The sequence below is a fragment of the Anas platyrhynchos genome, chromosome Z (assembly GCF_047663525.1).
Source record: "Anas platyrhynchos isolate ZD024472 breed Pekin duck chromosome Z, IASCAAS_PekinDuck_T2T, whole genome shotgun sequence".
In the NCBI taxonomy this organism is placed as follows: Eukaryota; Metazoa; Chordata; class Aves; order Anseriformes; family Anatidae; genus Anas; species Anas platyrhynchos.
In genome coordinates, this window is record NC_092621.1 from 82227842 (window position 1) to 82249189 (window position 21348).

A 21348-nucleotide genomic window follows, 5' to 3' on the forward strand; every position below is an offset into this window, starting at 1 on the left:
ATTTTTTTTCTAGAAGAATATTTTACCTTCACTTCTGTTACATTTGATACTGAGTTACCAGTTAAAAGTAAGATTTAATTCTCTTTTTTTTTTTTTTTTTTGGAGAATGGATTATTGAGAAGATTTTTATTTTAGTTTTCTGTGTCACATGATGTGTTTGAGATAATTTTGCTAGAGATCATGCAGTGACAGTGTTATGGATTTTTCCACCTTCATTTGCTGTCATAAACTAAGTTATAATTTACATATGTTTGATCTTAATCGGTTGATTTAGTAGTGTTGTTTTTTTGTTGTTTTAGTTTTAACAGATGAAATCTTATTTCAGTGGTATCCATTCTATATGCAGAGTGTACACTTGCTACTTTTTGAGGAGGCTTGAAATAAACATAAATCATTCTTTACTTCTTTAATCAATTATAAGGGGGAATAACATGATAGCTATCTCTATTGGTATTGGATTATTTTGTAGAAAAAAAAATCCAATATAGTTTTCATTTGGGAACTCTTACAAGCTTTAATTACATTCGTTTTTAATCAAAGTGCTTATGATGTTTTTAAAATAACTATCTTTCCTGAGTGATAACTAGTTTTCAGTTTGGTTCAGTTTGCTTTTTATGTGCCTACCATATGCTATGATACTAGATTCCTTCAGGTTCAAGTGCCTCTGATACACTGTGATGCCACAGATCATCAGCCAACCATGAAGAAAAATTAAAAATTTATATGGCATGTTAATTGTTTTGCACCTATCTTATGTCCATTTCACCAGGGAAGTATTAGAGCTCTTAGCAGTGATGCAGGAACACAGCATTTTTTTACCAGTAGTTTATCTGTGCATATCTGTCTACTAGGCAGCTGAAGTCACACGCAGTATCTATTACAAAGCAGCCCTGAAATTTATCTAATACATAAGATAGCTTTAACCTTTCCAGTAACTTCTAGATAAAATTATTTTCTATGTTAATTTTATGAATATTATTTTATAAAATAGAAGGACAGTACCAATTCAAGCTTCGTTCCAGAGATGTGAAGCTGTTGCTGCAGAAGTCATGTTATCTGTGAAGATACAGAATTGTAAGGAGGACGGTAGAACAGAAAAATCTGTTTTTCTGAATGATGATGATATAGTTTATTTCTATCCATACTGTGTCTGGTTAGGGAAAGTGCTGATCCAAATCTTTCTTTAAATAATTGCTAAGGAAAATTGCAATATTGACATTAATATAAAGCAATAGTTTCAGTTCCTTTTGACAGGTACATTTCAAGCATATTGATTCTGTTTCTGACACATGGTTTTAGGAAAGGGGTTGTGTTCAGGACAAACTGCAGTGTATTGTTGTTATTTGTTACTTTAAGTAGTCCTCAGGGAGGCATCAGACTCTGTTGTAAATTCCACTAGGATTGTTCTGATTGGCATCAAGGTCAGTTTCAGTTTCCCAACACTCCAAAAGAGCTGAAAGTAACATGACAGCAATTTTTTACTTGAAAAATGGCATTAAATATTTTGACATTAAATATTTCTGGCATTAAATATTTTCATGTTATCTAATGAAATTGCCTTGATTTACTTTGACAGTAATAAATGTTCCAAATTTTTGCTTTCTTCCAGACTGCTGATGAAGGTTCCACTATATCCTGTGTTGTGGAGCGTACAAGGGGAGCCCTAGACTATGTGTATATAAAGTACATTATCTCACAGGTTGATTCCATTGGCATTAATTACTCTGTTACCGATTTTTCTAATAGCAGTGGCACTATCACATTCCTTCCTTGGCAGAGATCAGAGGTAAACCCTACCTTCCTATTAATTATTCATCCTGTCCTTTACAAACCTCCTGGAAAATACCTTCTGAGGGTGCTTGGCTGGTTTTCATACTAGAGAGTGTTTACTTCACATGGCTTTTGTTATTATTATTTTTTTTTATTTTGCTATTTTTTTTTGTTATATATTTATATTTTCTTTCTTTCCTTTTTTTTTTTCATCCCTGACAACAAGTGTTATTTGTAGCTCTGTGCATACCTCAGTTCAAAAGTCACCATGTGTGCATGTACATATTAGATATATGTACATATACGTAAAAAATATTAACTGTATTTATGTGTGTGTGTATGTATACTTTTAAAAGTGTAGATAGTCCATGTACTTTCGAAATTGGAAAATAATCAGGTTTGATCTGAGTGTTGTAACTCAAATTTATGTCCACAACAATTAAATAGACAATCGTAAGATTCATTGCTGTTCTTGCACTCAAGGCTGTCCAGGTTCTGTCTCCTTTTAAATTCAAAATCAGAAACAGAAGATTAAAGGTGTTCTTGTAACAATAGCTGTTTTGAGTCTCCCCGAAATGATTACTGTCTGCTTCAATCTATTCCTCTGCATAAAGTGTGCAAGCAACTGGAACATAAGGAAATTATTCAATATTCTGGCCTTAGAGACACCTGAAATTGGTAATCAGAATTGCATATCTGAGTAGGGGGAGAGAAAGAGAACTGATGCATAAAGAAAGCTTCAGCTGCTTCTGAGAAAGCTTTCTAAAAGTGTTATGAAATTCCTTATCGGAATTGGAGGAGTTTTTTTAAAAAAAAAAGAAAAAATAATAATAATAAAAAAAGGAAATACCAGGATAACTAAAGAGTAGGAATTCAAAGCTACAGAGGCCCACAATTAAAAAATGATGTGGGAAGATTGAAGGTCCAGAAAGATGACCAAAGAGCCTGTCCTCTAAGGAAAGACTCAAGGGGTTAGATCTTTTCACCCTTTAGAAAAAAAAGGGGACTTTGATCCCATTATTACAGAACCTAAAGGGCAGCTGTGGAGTTGACAGAGGCTCTCTCTTCTAAAGGAACCACAGGAGAAGACAGAGGGCAAAGAGTACTAAGACTGGGAGAGAGTTTTGGCTTGAAATTTTTTACAACTACTGGAACAACTTCCTTAGGGACAGGGTTGGGTTGTCCCGACCTCAGCATCTGGGCCAGGGCAATCCCAAGCACAAACACAGCTTGGGCAAAGAAAGCATTGAGAGCAGCTGTGGGGGAAAGGACCTGGGGGTGGTGGTTGACGAGAAGCTTCATATGAGCTAGCACTGTGTGCTGGCAGCCAAGAAAGCCACCCGTACCCTGGGCTGCACCAACAACAGTGTGGGCAGCAGGGTGAGGGAGGGATTTGAATACAAGGAGGAAATTCTTCCCTCAGGGGGCAGTGAGGCCCAGGCCCAGGCTGCCCAGAGGAGCTGTGGCTGCCCCATCCCTGGCAGTGCCCAAGGCCAGGCTGGATGGGGCTGGGGGCAGCCTGGGCTTCTGGGGGGTGTCCCTGCACATGGCAGGGGGGTGGAATTAGATGGTCTTTAAGGCCCCTTCCAGCCCAAATGGTTGTATGGTAGATGCGGACTGAAATCTACTGAAGCCATTTGCAGGAATCCCAGTGACTTCACTAGAACTGTGAATGTGGATAATCTAATGACTGGCAAAAGCATGTGGTAGCTGAAAATAGTTTGTTCGTGTTATAATAGTTTGTTCATTCACCTTTATTTCTCTGTGAAATTATATTACTGCATTTCATACAATCATATATAGCAGAAATTTCCAAAGCTTTGGCAGCATAGGCAAGGCCCACATTACTCTGTCTAATGGCAGACAATGGCTGGTGTAGCCTCTTGCTCCACAGCTTACTGGTCCAATGACTGCCTACACACAGAGGAGCTAATATGCATGGCTCTGCATGAAACAGACTGGTAGCAAGCTGCTCTTCAGGTGGGATATCCCACGGGACTTTCAACTGACATTTATAATCTATTCATTACCATTCCTCTAAATATGATCAGCTACTTAAATGTTTTCTTCTATATGTTTGTCTAACTGTATCACGTCATAAAGAAAGATGGAATTTTCTGAAGTGAATATGTTAGCGTGTTTAGAGCAAGGTTGTGTTAATAAATGGTATGATACGCAATTTGAAGTGTCAGGTGGTATAATAAGCTCAATTTATTTGCTCTCTAAATTGGATTAATCACTGTAATGTCTCTTCATAAGCATGATTTCTAAAATATTTTTAAATTTATCAGATATTTCGTGTTCAATACATGGAAATTAAACTCTGCTTTTGTGAAGATATACAAAACCAACCAAACAAGTATTTATCATCATTTTTTATGTAGTTTGAAACGATTCAGAAAATATGCCTTCCATTTCCAGTAGCTTGGAAGCATTGTTTTTGGAAAGCATATTCTAGACGTAAAAATTCTTATTCTTCAATTCTTAGAATTTAATTGAAATTATGTGGAGAGCAAAAATATTGTTCTTTACTTTCAGAACTATACAGCAGATACAGCTGACTGACTAATCAAAGAATTCAGTGAGATAGGCAGGTTCACAAAACTCGCAGTGTTTCATGTTGCATGGTTTGATTTCTCCATGATTTGGTCCTTCTCTAGGTGTTAAATTTGCATGTTATTGATGATGACATTCCGGAGCTAAATGAATATTTCCGTGTGACATTAGTCTCTGCAGTGTCTGGAGATGGGAAACTAGGTTCAACTCCTACCAGTGGAGCAAGTATAGATCCAGAAAAGGAAACTACTGATATCAGCATCAAAGCCAGTGATCACCCATATGGTAACAATGATGGGAATTATACAGCCTTGTTTCATATTATTGTGTAGTTGTTTCTAGTCAGATAAAAACTTTGTTTGGTCATAATAGTTGAGGAAGCAATCTCATATATTCCATTTTATCTAACTTGAATTAATTCATTGTTTATATACATGAATGAATGCTGAGTTACTTTTCTTTGATAATTTTACAAATTGGCCTCAAATCTTCCCTGACCAAACAAGCTATGATTCATTTGTGAGAGCAAATAAAGGATCTGCATGTAGTTTATCCCGTCCAAATTTTTCATCAAATGAGAATTCTGACAGTAACAGTCATTTCTCCATGTTTCTTGTACCAGTAAATACACAAAATCACGGCCTGTGAGGCTCTTTTGGGAAGAGAAGATTTTATTATTGTGCTGTGTCTGTATCAAGACTGACAGGAATATCAGTGAGAGAGGGTAAGGCACATAGCACATCTCTGGAAATAATGTGATTGAGGCTTAAGGGTATACTGGTATAAGTGGTTTTTAATTTCAGAACCATCACAAGATACATTATCAATCATTTTATTTAAATTGTTTATCATCTTTAAAATTTCTTACGAAAAGCCATATAAGTAGAAATTACTGTCTTTCAGGTCTGCTCCAGTTCTCTGTGGGGCCACCTCCTCAGCCAGGTGATAAAATGATTCTTCCAGCCTCTTCTGTGCCTCATATTACTATTAAAGAAGAAGTTGGACACGTCAGATTACTTGTAGTTCGTGCACAAGGCCTTCTTGGAACAGTTCTGGTGGAATACAGAACAGTGCCAGTCACAGCTTTCAGTCCCATAGATTATGAGGTATGGCAATTGCCAAGGTGGTATAATTGTTTTGGAATTAGTTGGAGTTATTTATCAGGGAGATAGCCTTCAGTTTGACTACTCTAGCCCAGCTATGATTCTTTCACAGAAAGACTACAACATGATGTGGCAAATGAATATGTAATATTCACTTAAAAATATGCATTGTTATTTGACTTCTCCATTCTTTTCTCTGCAGTAAGTTGCATTGTCTAGGAAAACCCTCTGGTTTTGAACTTTTTTTTTTCTTAACAGAATTTTCAGTGTGGCAATATGTGAGTTTTGCTGTTGTTACAGACCATATTATTCAAGTGCATGTACAGGTTAACATTATGCTTGTACATTTGTACATACTGGGATTTGTATATGCCTAGCAAAATAACCTGCATGTATCTGCATTTGCTTGTCCAACTGATAATTTGTGCAGAAAAATAAGAAAAATATACATGCATGCAGATGCTCACCAGTATGTCAATTTAGATGTCTTTTTTTTTTTTTTGTAAAACAAATTCGTCAGATTTTTTTTTAAAGCTTAAGTGAGGAAAAGTAGATGTTTTGAAAAAGACAAAATGAAGGTTCTGTTTCTTTTTTTCGTATGGATGGAAACATTAGACTTGAACAAAAATATGAAGAGCTCTTATATTGCAGGCTGTTGTGGGTACACTGGAATTTCAGCCAGGAGAAAGATACAAGTACATTACTGTTAACATCACTGATAATACTATTCCTGAATTAGAAAAAACATTTAAAGTGGAGCTGTTGAACCCAGAGGGAGGAGGTAAGGCACATATATCAGTCCCTTAGTTGTATTTTCATGACCTTTACTCATTCATAAAAATCTTGCCTTAGCATTATTTTCTATGTTATTTCTGAAAACAAACAAAAAGCACCTCTACATCCCCCCCCCCATACTTCCCTTTCCTCCATACAGCTGTCTTTTGTCTTAGGGAAGAACTGTTCCTCAGTTCTCTTCGTAATCCTTGGTGGAAACAACCAGATCCCATAGCAAGTATATTATTACCATGTATTAGGGAAGTGTATTACTGCCATCTGTTAGGTCATCTAAAGGCAATTGCTGCTTCTCACTTTATATAACTTCATGGTTGGTAATAAGGACTAAAATAATGCAAAAATATATTAGCAATACATTGCATTTCAAAAATGTTGAATATTTATAAAGTATTTAAGGCTAAACAGTCAAAGTGTTTGTTTTGTTTTGTTTTGTTTTTTTTAATTTGTTTTGGTTTTAGTTTGTTTTGTTCCATTTTTCTTCCACGTGAGCGAAATCAGAGGAACCACAATACATAGGTTAAAATGGATTACAGCAGTAATAGGCTGTGGATGCTGAGGGCCATAGGGAGTTTGCTGAGCAGTAGCTGCAGAGGTAGCTCGTAGATAACTGTAAGAACAAGACAAGCACTTGAAAAAATTATTGGTTTGAAGGACTAGTCTGAAGGGATGGCAAAGCATAGTGGTGCTGCCACATAACCCCCTGAATACCTTACAGACTTTATTTTTTTTCCATTTGACAAAAATTTTAAAGGAGATTGCAAAGCTTGTTGGAGGAAAAAGTAATTAGAAACACTGACAGCTATAAATTGATTTTTTTAAAAACTGATGTTATTTTTTTAAACAATTCAGAAATTGCGAGTGTGGTCCCTTCTGGGAAGTTGTATCATATTTCTTTGAATTAATCCAGCTCTCTGCTATGATTGTATGTGTCTATGGTGCAACGTGGTCTCAGTGATTCTTCTGGTAAAGTTTTGGAGACTTTTCACATATTTTGTCTTTTTAGTTGAATAGTTGTTTTGTTAAAAGGAGTCAAACTTTTCTCTTTCAAATTGTTGTGAAAGAAAATTTACAACTAACTTTAGTAATCCAGTAACGAGATAGCCTTTTTAAAATGAGCCCTCTTTTTGGCCTTTCCAACACAAGGACAAAGCTTATGAAGTCCCCATTAGTTAAGCTTTCTGCAGATCTTCCCAACATTTTCACTTGGTGAGAAAATATTAGAATAAGGGACTTGAGGGACTTTATCCCCTCCCCGTCTTTTTTTTTTCAATTCAAATTCCTCCATGACAAGCCTCAGTTAGGAGTAAGAAAGGGGAAATACAAAGAGGGGACACAAAGGGGGAAAGAGAGGAAAGACAAAACTATATGTATGTGTTTTCTTTCATTCTGACCTCCCACTGCTATTTCCAATGTCATAAATTAAGTAAGAGGTGGCATATGTAAATCTTTTTCAGTCTTTATTAGAACTCCTGTACTCTTTCAGAACCAAAGTTGATACCTTCTTAGAGTGCTTCCCTCTTTTTTTCCTGTTGTCCAGAATTGTTTAAATTTCTCTTTGCTTGCACTCTAATTTATAAATGTATATATGTGTATATATCTGTATGTCTGTCATCTTAAAGTTGCTGAGCTCTTTAGAAATGATGGCAGTGGTAGTGGTGATGGGAACGTGGATTTCTTCCTTCCAACTGTCCATCAGCATGGTAAGCATTTTGGATTAATCTTTATTTCTTTATGCTAACTGTAATATCCCTCATAAATTACTCTACTGACACAGCTTATCATAGTGTTATTTTGCTTGTGGTTTGAGGTGATTAATTTAGGTATATCATAGAGTTCTGTCAAAACATTCTTTCCCATTTTAAAAAAGGTTTAATTTCAACAGCAGTCAATGCTAACTAATACAGGAAATAACAGCTTCTCTATCTTCAAAGCTATATTTTTATAGAACACAATGTAGTTATTCTTGAAGTAGTTCAAAAATTAGCCTTGTTTGACAACTATAAAATTTTCTGGAGAGCAAAGAGGAGAGAAACTTTTTAAATTTAAGGTAATTTAAAAAATTACCTGACTCTGCATTTTGATACTTTCTTTTGCCACTTGCTTTATGCTTTGATCTCTGCATCTCAAAAATAATAAAAAATAAGTGGTGTTAGCTTTTTTTTTCTAAAAGAATGCTTTGATTATTTTTCATTTTTTGAAGTCTGTATTTTTGTCACAACATACAGAAAACAAAGATAATCTTGAGAAAATTAAAAACATACAATATGCAGAAATAAGATGAAAACAAAAACACCTACTAAGAGGGAAATGCTAATGATGGTGGATTTTGAATTAAACCCTAGAGACCTGAAAATATTGTGTTAGCACCCATTATCGAAATCAAATAATTTATTCCACAGTGACAGCCTGATTTTCTGTTTTATTCGTACATACAAAGGAGTTCAGTTTGAACCTGAGAGTATGTCTGTGGTTTAACCACTTTTTGGAACTTCCTGGGAAGTGTTGTTTCCTCTTCTGTGTTTCCAGATTGTTTTTTAAAATGCCAGGCTCTCTCTTTCTAAGCAGCAAGCTGTCTCACACAAGATGATCATTATAGTGGTAGAATTTCCTGGACTAGCTTTTTCTTTGTTTTTGTTCCAGCTTCAGTTAAAATAGTACCTGCTTTTTTCCTGTTTGCACTGCTTACACTATGTTTTATCACATAACTTTCCCCTACTCTAAATTCTAGTTCATTTTCCTTAATTAGACAAGTAATTTTATTTCTGATCCTCCCTTAAAATATTTGCATTTTATATGTTGCTGTGGAGTGTTGTTCCATAGAAGGGCTGCTAGGACTGCGTTATAGGAAGTGAGTTCCTTATCCATGTGGATAATTATTCCAGATTTCAAAAGAAAAGAAAAAAAAAAAAACACACCACAAAATGCAAAACAGCAGAAATATTCCAGTTATGCTTTTCTGTGTGCTTTTTGTAACAAACTTCCTTAGCTGATTTCTTTCATTTAAGAAAAGATGGTATAAAAAATAACTCATTTTGTCACTTGCACTTACAGCCAGCTTGGGAATTGCATCCCACATCGTTGTGACTATTGAGGCTTCTGATGATGCTCATGGCGTCTTTGAGTTCAGTACTGAGTCACTCTCAGTAAATGGAACTGAGCCTGAAGATGGATATAGCAATATTACGTTGCAGGTTAGAAAGTTTTGGGTCTCATATTGCTATGCAGTCGTCTTTCATGTCTATTTTACAGAGCATTCTGCAATATTTTTACAATAAGTCTACAGCATTTTAACTTATCATGCACATTGGTTTTGACATTTTATACTTCACTTTCTAAAGTGTATCTTTCAGCTTAAAACTAAAATCACACAGAATCACAGAATCACAGAATTTCTAGGTTGGAAGAGACCTCAAGATCATCGAGTCCAACCTCTGACCTAACACTAACAAGTCCTCCACTAAACCATCTCACTAAGCTCTACATCTAAACGTCTTTTAAAGACCTCCAGGGATGGTGATTCAATCACTGCCCTGGGCAGCCCGTTCCAATGTCTAACAACCCTTTTGGTAAAGAAGTTCTTCCTAACATCCAACCTAAAACTCCCCTGGTGCAACTTTAGCCCATTCCCCCTTGTCCTGTCACCAGGCACACGGGAGAACAGACCAACCCCCACCTCGCTACAGCCTAATGTTTTATGTAAGTTTAAATTTGCTTCTACTTGTTTACATTTGAGGTAAGAATATTTTAAAGTAAGTGCTGATGACACAATAAATACAGCAAAGCTAAGATGATAAAGATCACACTTTTTAAAATGAGTTTATTTTTAACTCATCATGTCAATGACTTTGCACTGTATATAATGGAGGGGCTGGATTGTGTGCAGCTTGCAGTTGGCAATGACATGCTTAAGATCCTCCAGGTAAGGATTAAGGGACATGGAAATAAGTTATAACAATAACATGAAGTCGTAGTGGGAGTCTGCTATAGACCACCCAGCCAGGATGACAACACTGCCAAATTATTCTAGGAGATAAACTATCAGAGAGCATCCAAAGGAGGGCTACTATGGTGGTGAAGGGTCTATTGGGCAAGAAGTAAGAGGGGCAGCTGAGGTCCCTGGGTTTGCTCAGCCCCGAGTAGAGCAGGCCGAGGGGAGGCCTCATGGCGGCCTGCAGCTCCCTCACGAGGGGAGCGGAGGGGCAGGCGCTGAGCTCTGCTCTCTGGGGACAGCGACAGGACCCGAGGGGACAGCATGGAGCTGGGACAGGGGAGGGTCAGGCTGGGTGTGAGGGAAAGGTTCTGCACCCAGAGGTTGTCGGGCACGGGGGCAGATTCCGCAGGGATGTGGTCACAGCACCGAGCTGCTGGAGTTCAAGATGCTTTTGGACTACCCTGTCAGACACGCAGCTTGATTTTGGATTGTCCTGTGTGGAGTCAGGTGTTGGACCTGATAAGTCCTGTGATTCTTCAGTAACTCAGGATATTTTGTGATTCTGTGACTTTTCTGTATTCCATTTTACACTTTTATGTTCTTCTTTCTTACAGTACAAAGAAGTACATAAATTTTTGTGTTTTCCACTTAGGTTGTGAGAACTCATGGGTCCCTGTCCGAGGTGACTCTGTATTGGATCATAGTCTGTGATCTTACAGAAGACCTGGTCTCTGCATATGGGAATGTAACATTTGATGTTGGCCAAGAGAGAGCAAATATTACTATACAAGTTTCTCCCGATGACGTGCCTGAACTGGATAAGGTGTTTTCAGTTCTGATCATCAATGTCTCCAGTGGTCGTCTTGGAAATCATACTAATGCAACATTAACAGTTTTAGCTAATGATGATCCATATGGACTGTTCATCTTTTCTGAGAGAAACAGACCAATAAAAGTTGAGGAAGAAACAAAAAATATCTCCCTGACAATAGTAAGGCTTCGTGGTCTGCTTGGTACAGTAGTGGTTACATACAGAACTTTAGGTGATGATGAAAAGTCACCCTTTCTTCCACCTGATGTTGTTAGAGCAATACAAGGAGAAGATTATATACCCATTACTGGTTATGTGATCTTCGCAGCCAATGAAAGTGAAGCCACAATATCTTTGCCTATTTTGGATGATGATGATCCTGAGAGGTCAGAATCTGTTTTTGTGGAGCTAAACAGTACTGTTTTGATTGAGAAAGTACAGGATCGGCCAAGTAAGTGTCTTTCATATGTAAACCAAAACCAAAATGTGTAGGCTAATATTTATATTTAATAGGATAAAATGCAACAATTGAAATTACAGTAAAATTTTACCTCTGCCTAACTCTTTATAGTTAAGAACCCTTTAAGTTATATTACATACGAAGATTCTGTATGTCAGCATATATTTCCTTTAGCACAAAATTTCGTCAGGGGTGGACATTTCTTTCTCCCTTTTGCATCTGCTTTATCCCAGGTATTTTAGGCCAACTGTATTACTGTATTGGTTTTGTGTACTAATACCTGCTCACCTGTTGTTTCTGTAAGGCACAATGATAGGAAATAAACTAGTTCCACTTACTGAAAGCCAAAAAAGCCTTTTAAATGTTAAGTGGTGTAGAATTGCAGCTTCATGCTGGCTTTTTAGTGTAGAGGATATTTGCCTGATCCCTTATTCAGATAAATTCAGGTCATTACAGCCTTATTTATGCTTAAGAGCTTCTTGGCATGTTTAATTTCCCTTCCCTCTCCCCCATGCATCTCCCAGATTAATCCTGATTTTAAGGGAAATGCTACAAATAATTCTACTGGGAAACTGGAAGGTTACTTATATTTCATCATAGCTAGTGTAAAATTATATTGTCCTATGGACAAATAAAAAGTAATTTTGCTAGTACCTCACCTCTTCAAAGTACTGATGTTTCGTATGCTCCACAGCAGGGTAGAATAATAAGTAAGTAAAAATGTGGATTTTCTGACATAATGTAATTCAAACACCAAAAGTATGTTCATTCAGTTTGTAGTTATATTTTGTCCAAATCTAAAACAAAAATTTTGCTGAAAGCTAGTAGTGGCCAGCCACTAAACTGAGGTGTATGTCTATGAACTGTATAGCCGTATATAGGAGGCATTTCAGGCTTGCTCTAAGAGTTTTTTTGTTTTTTGTTTTATATTTCAGTTGCAAATTCTCCTCGTCTTGGATCAGTGGGTGAGACTATAGCTCATGTAATAATCAATGCCAATGATGATGCTTTTGGAACACTTCAGCTTTCAGCTTCAGCTGTGCGAGTTGCTGAAAATTATGTTGGACCAATCATTAATGTGACCAGAACTGGGGGAATTTTTGCAGATGTTTCTGTGAAATTCAAAGCTATGCCAATAACTGCAACAGCTGGTAAGAAATCAAAATAGCAGAAATACACATTCTGTGTTAAACCAGAAAGAGCATACTGTATGCTTCGAGTAACCAAAGCAAACAAGTGTGTATTGAATACAGTCTAGTAACACAAGTAGAAAAAATACAACTTACATCAAATTTAAAACAGCTCAGAGATAGCAACATTGAAGAATCTAGCAAGAAATGTAAGGAAAGGGATTGGCTGTTTCCCTGGTGGCTGCTCACCTTCTCAAAAAAATAAAATAAATAAAAATAAAAAATCCTGTAGTAGTATATATAGCTACTGCATAGTCCTTCGTACATATTTCAACCTGCCATGCATGACTTATTTGAGTTTATTGGAGGGAAAGTGAGAGCTGGTAACTCATCTGTGACACAGACAGAAGTCAAGCACAATTCAAGAAGACTTTTACTTTACAAATGGAAGGTAAAGCTCTCAGGAGATCCCTGAAAAGCTCCATGAGGCAACCTCATTTATGTCCTTTGAGCAACCTTATGCTCCATGAGCAACTTTATGTCCTTTAGTAAAATCTCTTTAGTAAAATCTCCAATTAAACTTCTGTTTAATGTTATCTTTTGGAAAGCCAGACAACTGTCAGAAATCAAATATAGGAATGTCTCAGTAATGTGATCTTCTCAGTGGAAGATAATAATGGACCTTTTTTAATTGCTTCTTGGACTGACAGTGTAAACTCTGTTTTGGCCAAGATGAGATTTATTTTCATCCATCCAGATATCTAAAAGGCAGTAGGAAATAAAAAATTTTATTTCCTGCGTATGAAGATAAAGAAAAGAAAAACACACAAAAAAAAAACCACACCAACATATGAACACAAGGGAATGCAAAAAGAAAAAAGTTAAATATTAGTGCTGATAAACATTAGTGATGTTTCATAATGAACCAGAATGACTTAATATTCTTCTGTGTTTTTATTGTTTTGTTGTTTTTTCATGTACATATCTAGGTGAGGACTACAGTGTAGCCTCATCAGATGTTGTCTTACTAGAAGGAGAAACAAGTAAAGCTGTGCCAATTTATATAATTAATGATATCAATCCTGAAGTTGAGGAGTCCTTTTACGTTCAGCTGCTGAATCAAACAACAGGAGGAGCCTTGCTTGGATCTTTGACAAGGGCAATCATAACCATTGAGGCTTCTGATGACCCATTTGGATCCTTTGGTAAATGCATTGTTATTTGTGTATTTTTTCTTCTCTAGTAGCAATCTACTGATTTCTGGGTGAGTTATTACTGGGCAATGAATAAAAATTTTCAGAATACAAAAGATGAAGTCTGGATAAGGACAAAATAAGATAAACTAAAATAAAACATGTAATTAGGGGCAAATGGTGCCCTTATATAGTGAAATTAAAGCATTCGGTCAGTTTATATATCAAGATTTTGTGAGACGAAGGTGGATTTTGCAGTCGCCTAATGGGGATGGATTTTAATTTAATTTGTATTTTTTAATCTATTCTAAATGTTGCATTTCTGCAATAGCTTTAAGCTTAAGTTTACATGCCAAAACCTTTTTGCATAGTGCAGTGTCATTGTTTTACAAAACAATCAGGCAAAGCAGGTTTAAATATCTGGGGAAATTGGAAAGTACAAATACGAATTAAATTGCATTCTTATATGTTCTGGTTGTTAGTTATTGTAGTTTTTCTTCTTTCTGTCATTATCAATAAAATGGATTGTGGACACTTTCCAAAAATAGTTTCATTACACAAGTTTTGAATGGTAATTTCAAATATTAAATGGCATTTTAGAAATTTATATTTTCTATTTATTTTTCTAATTTATTTCAGTATTTCTGGTATATGTTTTCCTGACATTTTATTTGAAAATTTTACTCTTTGCTAGTACCCTACTTCGTTTCAGTTATTCCATTTTATCAGCAAAAGGTAAAGGAAATTGACAAAAGTAACTAATTCCACATGGATAATTCATTAATTCTTAATGACTAAAGATTTTTACAAGAAAGACTTACATTTGAAACAATTTAGATGGAATACGTTGACACATTTTTTCCGTGAGTGACATAAAAATGATAAAAAATTTCCTCACTGGGAAAAATTACCTTCTTACCGTCTTCAAAAAACTTAGATCATGGCTAGACTTGAACAATGGACATGTTGGACTAAACTCTTGGGTGGGGGCTGAATTTTCATGCTGATTTTCTTTGCAGATAAAAAGTAATGATACTGAAAGTTCAATTCAAAGTTTAAACTTGATTAACATTTTTTTACTTGTGCAAATGAATGCAATCAAGTGAAATAAAATATATAATTAGGTAACTAGGATGGTGTTTTTATTGTAAATATTGTAAATACTGTTAATGAAATACACCTCTTTGCATGTCAGTGTTCCAGATGACTGAATTCACTGTGGAGGAGCCTGAATTTGGATCAGTACCCATAAATCTGCCAGTAATCCGTAACGCTGGGACACTTGGTAACGTTACTGTTGAGTGGGTTGCTACCATTGGTGGACACCCTGCTGATGAAGACTTGCAGGTTGCCTCAGGCAATATTACTTTTGCTCCTGGGGAAGCCTTTCAGATGCTACTATTGGAAATCCTGGCTGATGATGTCCCAGAAATAGAAGAAGTAAGTCAAGCAGTTACATCTTCCTTGACGATGGTATTAGTTTTGACTTGTTCTAGAAATATGTATGATGGAAAACAAGAAATGTTCCAGCAGGAAGGTGCTAGAATTTCTTGTTATATTTTGCTTGTAATTGTTAGAAAAAAAAAAAAAACAACAAAAAACAAAACAAACAAAAAAAAAACACAAATTGTCTAGCTGCATTATTTCTTTTTCTTTTCTTCTCTTTGAGATTGTCCGTGTAGAATTAACTCAGGCCTCCAATGGTGGTGCTATTGGGTTAGATGGTGTGGCAAATATTATAATACCTGCCAATGATAATCCTTATGGCACAGTTTTCTTTCATCAATCCTTGTATCGAGTCCAGGAGCCACTAGAAAGAAATTTGCTGGCAAACATAACAGTCAGGCGAAGGTTTGTATAATGTTTGCTCTATTTATAATTACTATTTTTTCTTTACTTTCGTTTTCACTATAATGACAAATTTCATGCTCCTCTCATATATGTGCATCAATTCTTTGACCTGCCATCTCAACATATTTTCACTTCAAACACGTTTTTGAAGTAGATGTCTGCTTATTACATAAATTACTTAAATGTAGTATACATAGAAATGCACAATGTAAACTCAGTGCACACAGTGTACTATTCATTTTGTCTTTTTAATCAAATCATTTAAACCTGCATGGTAGCCTGTTCCTGTGATTTGAACAGGAGGACAAAATGGGCCAGCCCTTACAGGATGAAAATAAGAAAAGGAAAAGAGGTTTTATGCATGTGATCCTAGAGGAAGGGTGCTAAGTCTGGGCGTTGCTGGTGAGGAGAGCTGCCAAGTCCTGAAGAAGACTAAGTTAATTCCTAGAACCAAATGTTTACAAATATACATTTTTAGTGACAATAAACAGACTGCTACCTAAGCTATAAATAATCAAACTTGCTATCCACAAAACAAACAAACAAATAAAAAAAAACATAACTCAGTTAGTCTGGTACTAGCCTCAAGAGAAATGCATTTTAATATATTGTTTGGAATTTTTCAACAATTCAGAAAGGGTCAGTTGATTTTGTTCTCTTCTATTATTAACCCAGAAACATATAGAATATTAGACATCCTTTGTCAACTAATTATTTTATTATAATCTCTTTTAGTGAGGGGAGATTTGGTCAGCTGCAGATTTTCTACAGCACTTCTGAGACTGACATTGTAGCTCTTGCTGTGGAGCAAGGTCAGGATATCCTGGCCTATTACGAGTCTCCTGTACAAGGAATTCCTGATCAACCATCCAAGACCAGAGTGAATGTGTCAGCAGCAAGTGACCCTGTGTATTCCTGTGCAGCTCAGTGCCTAAAAGAACAAGCATGTTCGGCTTTTACATTTTCCAGTGCCTCAGGGATACCTCTCTGCCTTTGGCTGACGTCAGATATCAGCCCATTAACTAACACTTCAGGGTTCTGGACCTACAAGAAAAATGTTACCAGTGCATTCGCCCTCTTCAGCACACAAGCCATTGCTGGCAGTGATTATGAACCTGTTACAAGACAGTGGGCCATAATGCAGGAAGGGGAAGAGTTCACAAATCTGACAGTTACCATACTGCCTGACAGCCTGCCAGAACTGGATGAGAGATTCACTATAACACTTTTGAAAGTAGAACTGATGAATGTCTCAGCCAGCTTAAAAAACCAACCAACCATAGGACAGCCAAACACCTCCACAGTTATCATAATGATGAACGGGGATGCATTTGGAGTGTTTAAGATCTACAGTGTAAGTCCCAATGCAACGGAGAACGGTCTGTATGTTGAAGTAGAGGAACGTCCTCAGACCAACGTGCAGCTAATGATACACAGAACAGAAGGCAGCCTGGGACAAGTGGCAGTGGAATGGCGTGTCACTGGTGGGACTGCTACTCCAAATTTGGATTTTATAGGTGCCAGTGAGACTCTGGTGTTTGCTGAAGGTGAGACAAGGTCTTGTTTTGACTTCTGTTATATAAAACTAAGAAAAAGAAAAAAAGAATGTGACAAGTACATGATACTGTGGATGTTTTGACAAGTGATGTCTTATTGTTAGGCTAAATCTCCCTGAATGCTAAGGATATGTGTGCAAAAGAGTATGTTTTTTCATCAGCATGTAGCATTATCCACCAGAACACGCACAGTGGTAGCAAAGCACAATGAAGTATCTAAAGAATAAATATCTAAGGGTTTTTATTAAAGAAATATTGCAGTGTGCACTATAAAGATTTCCTTTACCACATAAGTAAGGATTAATAAAGCAGCCGAAGATAGTTGTTACAGCAAGGATAATGAGAGAATCAGGCCAAAGTGGTCTTTTGTTAGCCCTCAGTCACTACCGTACTAATTTTTCATGACATCTCTTTAAATTCCGAGATCATTTTGTAAAATAACAGAACATACTTAAACGTAAAGTAACAGAACATACTTAAAAGAATTGCAAACAGGACAAACAAGTCACTCACAAACATTATATAAATCCATTCAGCATGCTGTATTTTATGATATATTTTATATTTTTAAAGTCTGACTTAATCGAACTGATATTTTGAAAGTAATTTCCCGGAGTGTAGTAAAGACTCTAGTGTGCTAGCTTGATAAATCATCTGAATGGTAAGGTATGGCTGCTGGCAATGATTCTGAAGCTGACATGTAATTACATTACCAGTTATAAGTTTGGTAAAAACTGATTTTGAAGTGTTTTGAAAGACAATCTAGCAGGAAATACACGTGTATTCTGTAAATTGGTATTCTCATGATCATAAAACACAGCTGGGTTATGCACACGCACTGAACAACAGGATTGTGTTGTAAATTTTAATGGATATATAGTGACTAGAGATTAACAGTGTTTTCTGCTTACATTATTAATCTTTGATAGTCCCAAAGGCAAGGAACTAGCAAAATGTCAGCCCATTTCAATGCATTCCCTGACTCAGTAAATGTACTCATATTGAGTGTACACCCATGTGTATATGGTTTATTGGAGAGCTTAGCACCTGGTGATTTTTTTTTTTTTTCAAGAATGATATTCCCCCTTTCTAAGTTAAATTTTAAAGTCATAGAATTTGTAATGAAAATAAAGAATTCTAGGCATTCAGAAATAATCCCTATATAATTAATTTCTACATAGTATATTTAATGATGTGATTGTTTTATTGGCTTAATGTGACTGATCAATAGTAATTAAATAAAATTTGATAATGACATTCACTGACTTACAGAAAGATAGGTAAGTTTGTTTCATGCAATTTTAATTTTATTTTATTTTTTGTAATTAATTATTTTCAAAACGAGATGACTTAAGTCTTTTTACAAGGTGCTTTCCAAGTGGACACACATTTGTATACATTCTTCTCCTTATAGGTGAAACAAAGAAGATGGTCACGCTGCCCATTATAGATGATCCAGAGCCAGAGGATGATGAAAGTATTGAAATCAGCCTGGTCCATACTGAAGGAGGGAGTCGAATTTTGCCCAGTTTTGATACTGTCACAGTCATTATTCTGGCCAGTGACAATGTGGCAGGAATTATAAGCTTCCATACAGCCTCAAGATCTGTTATTGGTCGTGAAGGTGTGTTCTTTGTGTTGACCACGCTCAAATTTTAATGCCAGTTTCCATCTTTGTGCTTTCTGTTGATAATGACTCCCAATGATGGTGTTTCACTCTTCAGAGAACACCAGCAAGCAGAGAATATCCACATAATTCACATGTACTTTGAACTGTTGCAAGCATTCATAGAATCGCAGAATAGTTAAGGTTGGAAGGCACCTCTGGAGCTCATCCAGTCCTTTCCCCCTCAAGCAGGGCTACCTAAAGCAGGTTGCTCAGGACCATGTCCAGGCTTTTGAGTATCTCCAAGGAGGGAGACTCCACAACCTCTCTGGGCAACCTGTGTCAATGCTCCCACACAGCACAGAAGTGCTGCCTAATATTTGGAGGGAACCTCTTGTGCTCCAGTTTGTGCCCACTGCCTCTTGTCCTGTCCCTGGGCACTGCTGACACGAGCCTAGCTCTGTCCTGTTCCACCTTCCCTTCAGGTGTTTATGGACACTGATGAGATCTCCCCGAGCCTCCCCTTCTCCAGGCTGAGCAATCCTATTTCTCTCAGCCTCTTCCCATCCCTTGAGCATACAATAACAATTTGGTATAGAACAAACATTTGCATTATTGTTTTAAAGAATATGTTGCATGTTTCATCTACAGTCTGATGCAGTTTCGCAGAGGATGGTAGTACTGGTGGTGATTGCTTTAGATGGCCTCTGATGGAATACGTGAAAGGGCATCATAACCTTTTGTTTCTTATCTAGGTATGGTTTGTGTTAATTCTGTGCCAAGCCAGCTGTGGTATGATTATCTAAGAAGAGCTGTTAATGAGCACAAGGAATTAATACAAACTGTCGCAGTCCCAAAGGTTATGATGACCCTGAATACTTTCAACTGCTTAAATGTTATTCATAGCATGCTACCAAATGCTGGCTGCTTGAAAATCAAGTACTTGGCTATAGTTCTATTAGTATATATAGTTATTATTATATTAAATTTTTGCAGGTTGTGAAAAAAAATAGTTCATTGCCTTCCAGCAAGAAAAAAAAAATAGGTGTCTTTGATTAAAAAAGAGAGAAAGAGAGAAACAGAGAAAGAGCAAAAGAGCTAAGGCATTTAGATTATTTTAGTTTTTTTGTCAAAATATTTTTTTCATTTCAATGCAAAATTTACAGACATAAATCCAAATATTATTAACAGTTACTGTGTTACTAAAATTTTTCTGTTAGGTGAATACATTGTGTTTTCACAATGTGCATGTTATTTTTTACCTTATTGAGGATAAGTGTAGTATTTTTTATTGGACAGGGGTCTGCAACAGTTGTGTAACTGTATTACAAGAAAATGCGCTGCTGTAGCTTAAAGTAATGAGGAAGTGGTTGATGCTCCTGTTTTCACAGTGCTAAATACCCACCTCTGTTTCTCTATGTAAGAGATACATCACTTACTAAGTCACAATGTAGAAATATAAAAGTATGGATAAGGATTAAGTATTAAAACAAATATTGAATTTAGCCTAATAACACTTTCAATCTTCAGAAATCAAGTAGTGTTCATATTAGCATTTATTCTGTATAGAAATACCAAAAAAATCTTGGTAAAGCAGACAGGAATTGTGGGTCAGGAAATAACTACTTGGAATCTGTAGTAATGACTTCAAGTTTCTTCTCAGTGTTTGGATTATAGTGGAACAGCTTTCTACATCTTACAGCATTTTTTCCCAGTCTTCAATGAAAATTCATTGTAAATTATATATTGAAATAAGCTTTGTCTTATTTGTGTGTGTGTGCATGTGTGTGTGTGTTTTCCCAATGGTACTAAACCATTGAAACCAGCTTTCTGTTAAATCTTTATTTCTTTGTAGTGGATATGCAAAATTCTCAAATAGAATATAGTGGATTGCAGTGCAGTGTTAAACACTGTAATGATTTAGTCTCAGAAGAACCTGTAAACTGGGAGTCTACCATCCAGATATCTGACTGTAGAAGTGGAATCCTTGTGATATCAATAAATTTTGAATTCCTTAATTTTCTTAGAAGCAACATGGACCAACTTAAGCCAAAGATGTCGACATCAGTACATCTCTGAGACTTACCTGAAGTTGGAAATGTTGAGGCTGAATATGATTCTATGATTCTATGTATTTGAAAATGGGTGTATAGAGTTTTTGTATTACTTCTCTAAAATATTAAATTTTATTTAAATATATTAAGGGCTCTTGAAGTTAATAATTCTTTTCTCTTTCATTGGTAGCCAGTATACATGCATATCTCTGACTCTTCCTTACAAAAAAAAGAAATGTAACTATAAAATTTTCAGATTTTTCTTGCCAGTTTTAGTTGTACAACGCTGTACAATTCTGTAAGGTAATAGAGTAGAATAGCAAGATAGCATCCTAACTTGCTGCTCTCTAAATTGCATAATCAAAGAGACTAGTTGGGCAGTATAATGTTATTATAACATTATCTTATGTATTGTAAATTCTTCAACAAGCAAAAGAAGTCTCATGTTTTTACACATCTCAGAATTGTAGATTTCTACATATTTCATGTCTCTGAAAGCCTATGCAGTACAAAATGTGCTGTCAAACTTAAA

General features: G+C 36.1%; 1 protein-coding gene across 1 annotated transcript in view; it reads left to right on the plus strand.

Moving 5' to 3' along the window:
• ADGRV1 (adhesion G protein-coupled receptor V1) overlaps positions 1 to 21348 on the plus strand; it is a 290567-nt gene that overhangs the window by 54829 nt on the left and 214390 nt on the right. Inside the window, exons 25-37 of the mRNA XM_038170880.2 lie at positions 1610 to 1786; positions 4431 to 4611; positions 5230 to 5432; positions 6081 to 6210; positions 7844 to 7924; positions 9276 to 9415; positions 10808 to 11417; positions 12362 to 12577; positions 13546 to 13761; positions 14945 to 15189; positions 15419 to 15600; positions 16336 to 17147; positions 18571 to 18780. Of these exons, the coding sequence (XP_038026808.2) occupies positions 1610 to 1786; positions 4431 to 4611; positions 5230 to 5432; positions 6081 to 6210; positions 7844 to 7924; positions 9276 to 9415; positions 10808 to 11417; positions 12362 to 12577; positions 13546 to 13761; positions 14945 to 15189; positions 15419 to 15600; positions 16336 to 17147; positions 18571 to 18780 (3403 nt within the window). The remainder of the gene's footprint in view (positions 1 to 1609; positions 1787 to 4430; positions 4612 to 5229; positions 5433 to 6080; positions 6211 to 7843; positions 7925 to 9275; positions 9416 to 10807; positions 11418 to 12361; positions 12578 to 13545; positions 13762 to 14944; positions 15190 to 15418; positions 15601 to 16335; positions 17148 to 18570; positions 18781 to 21348) is intronic.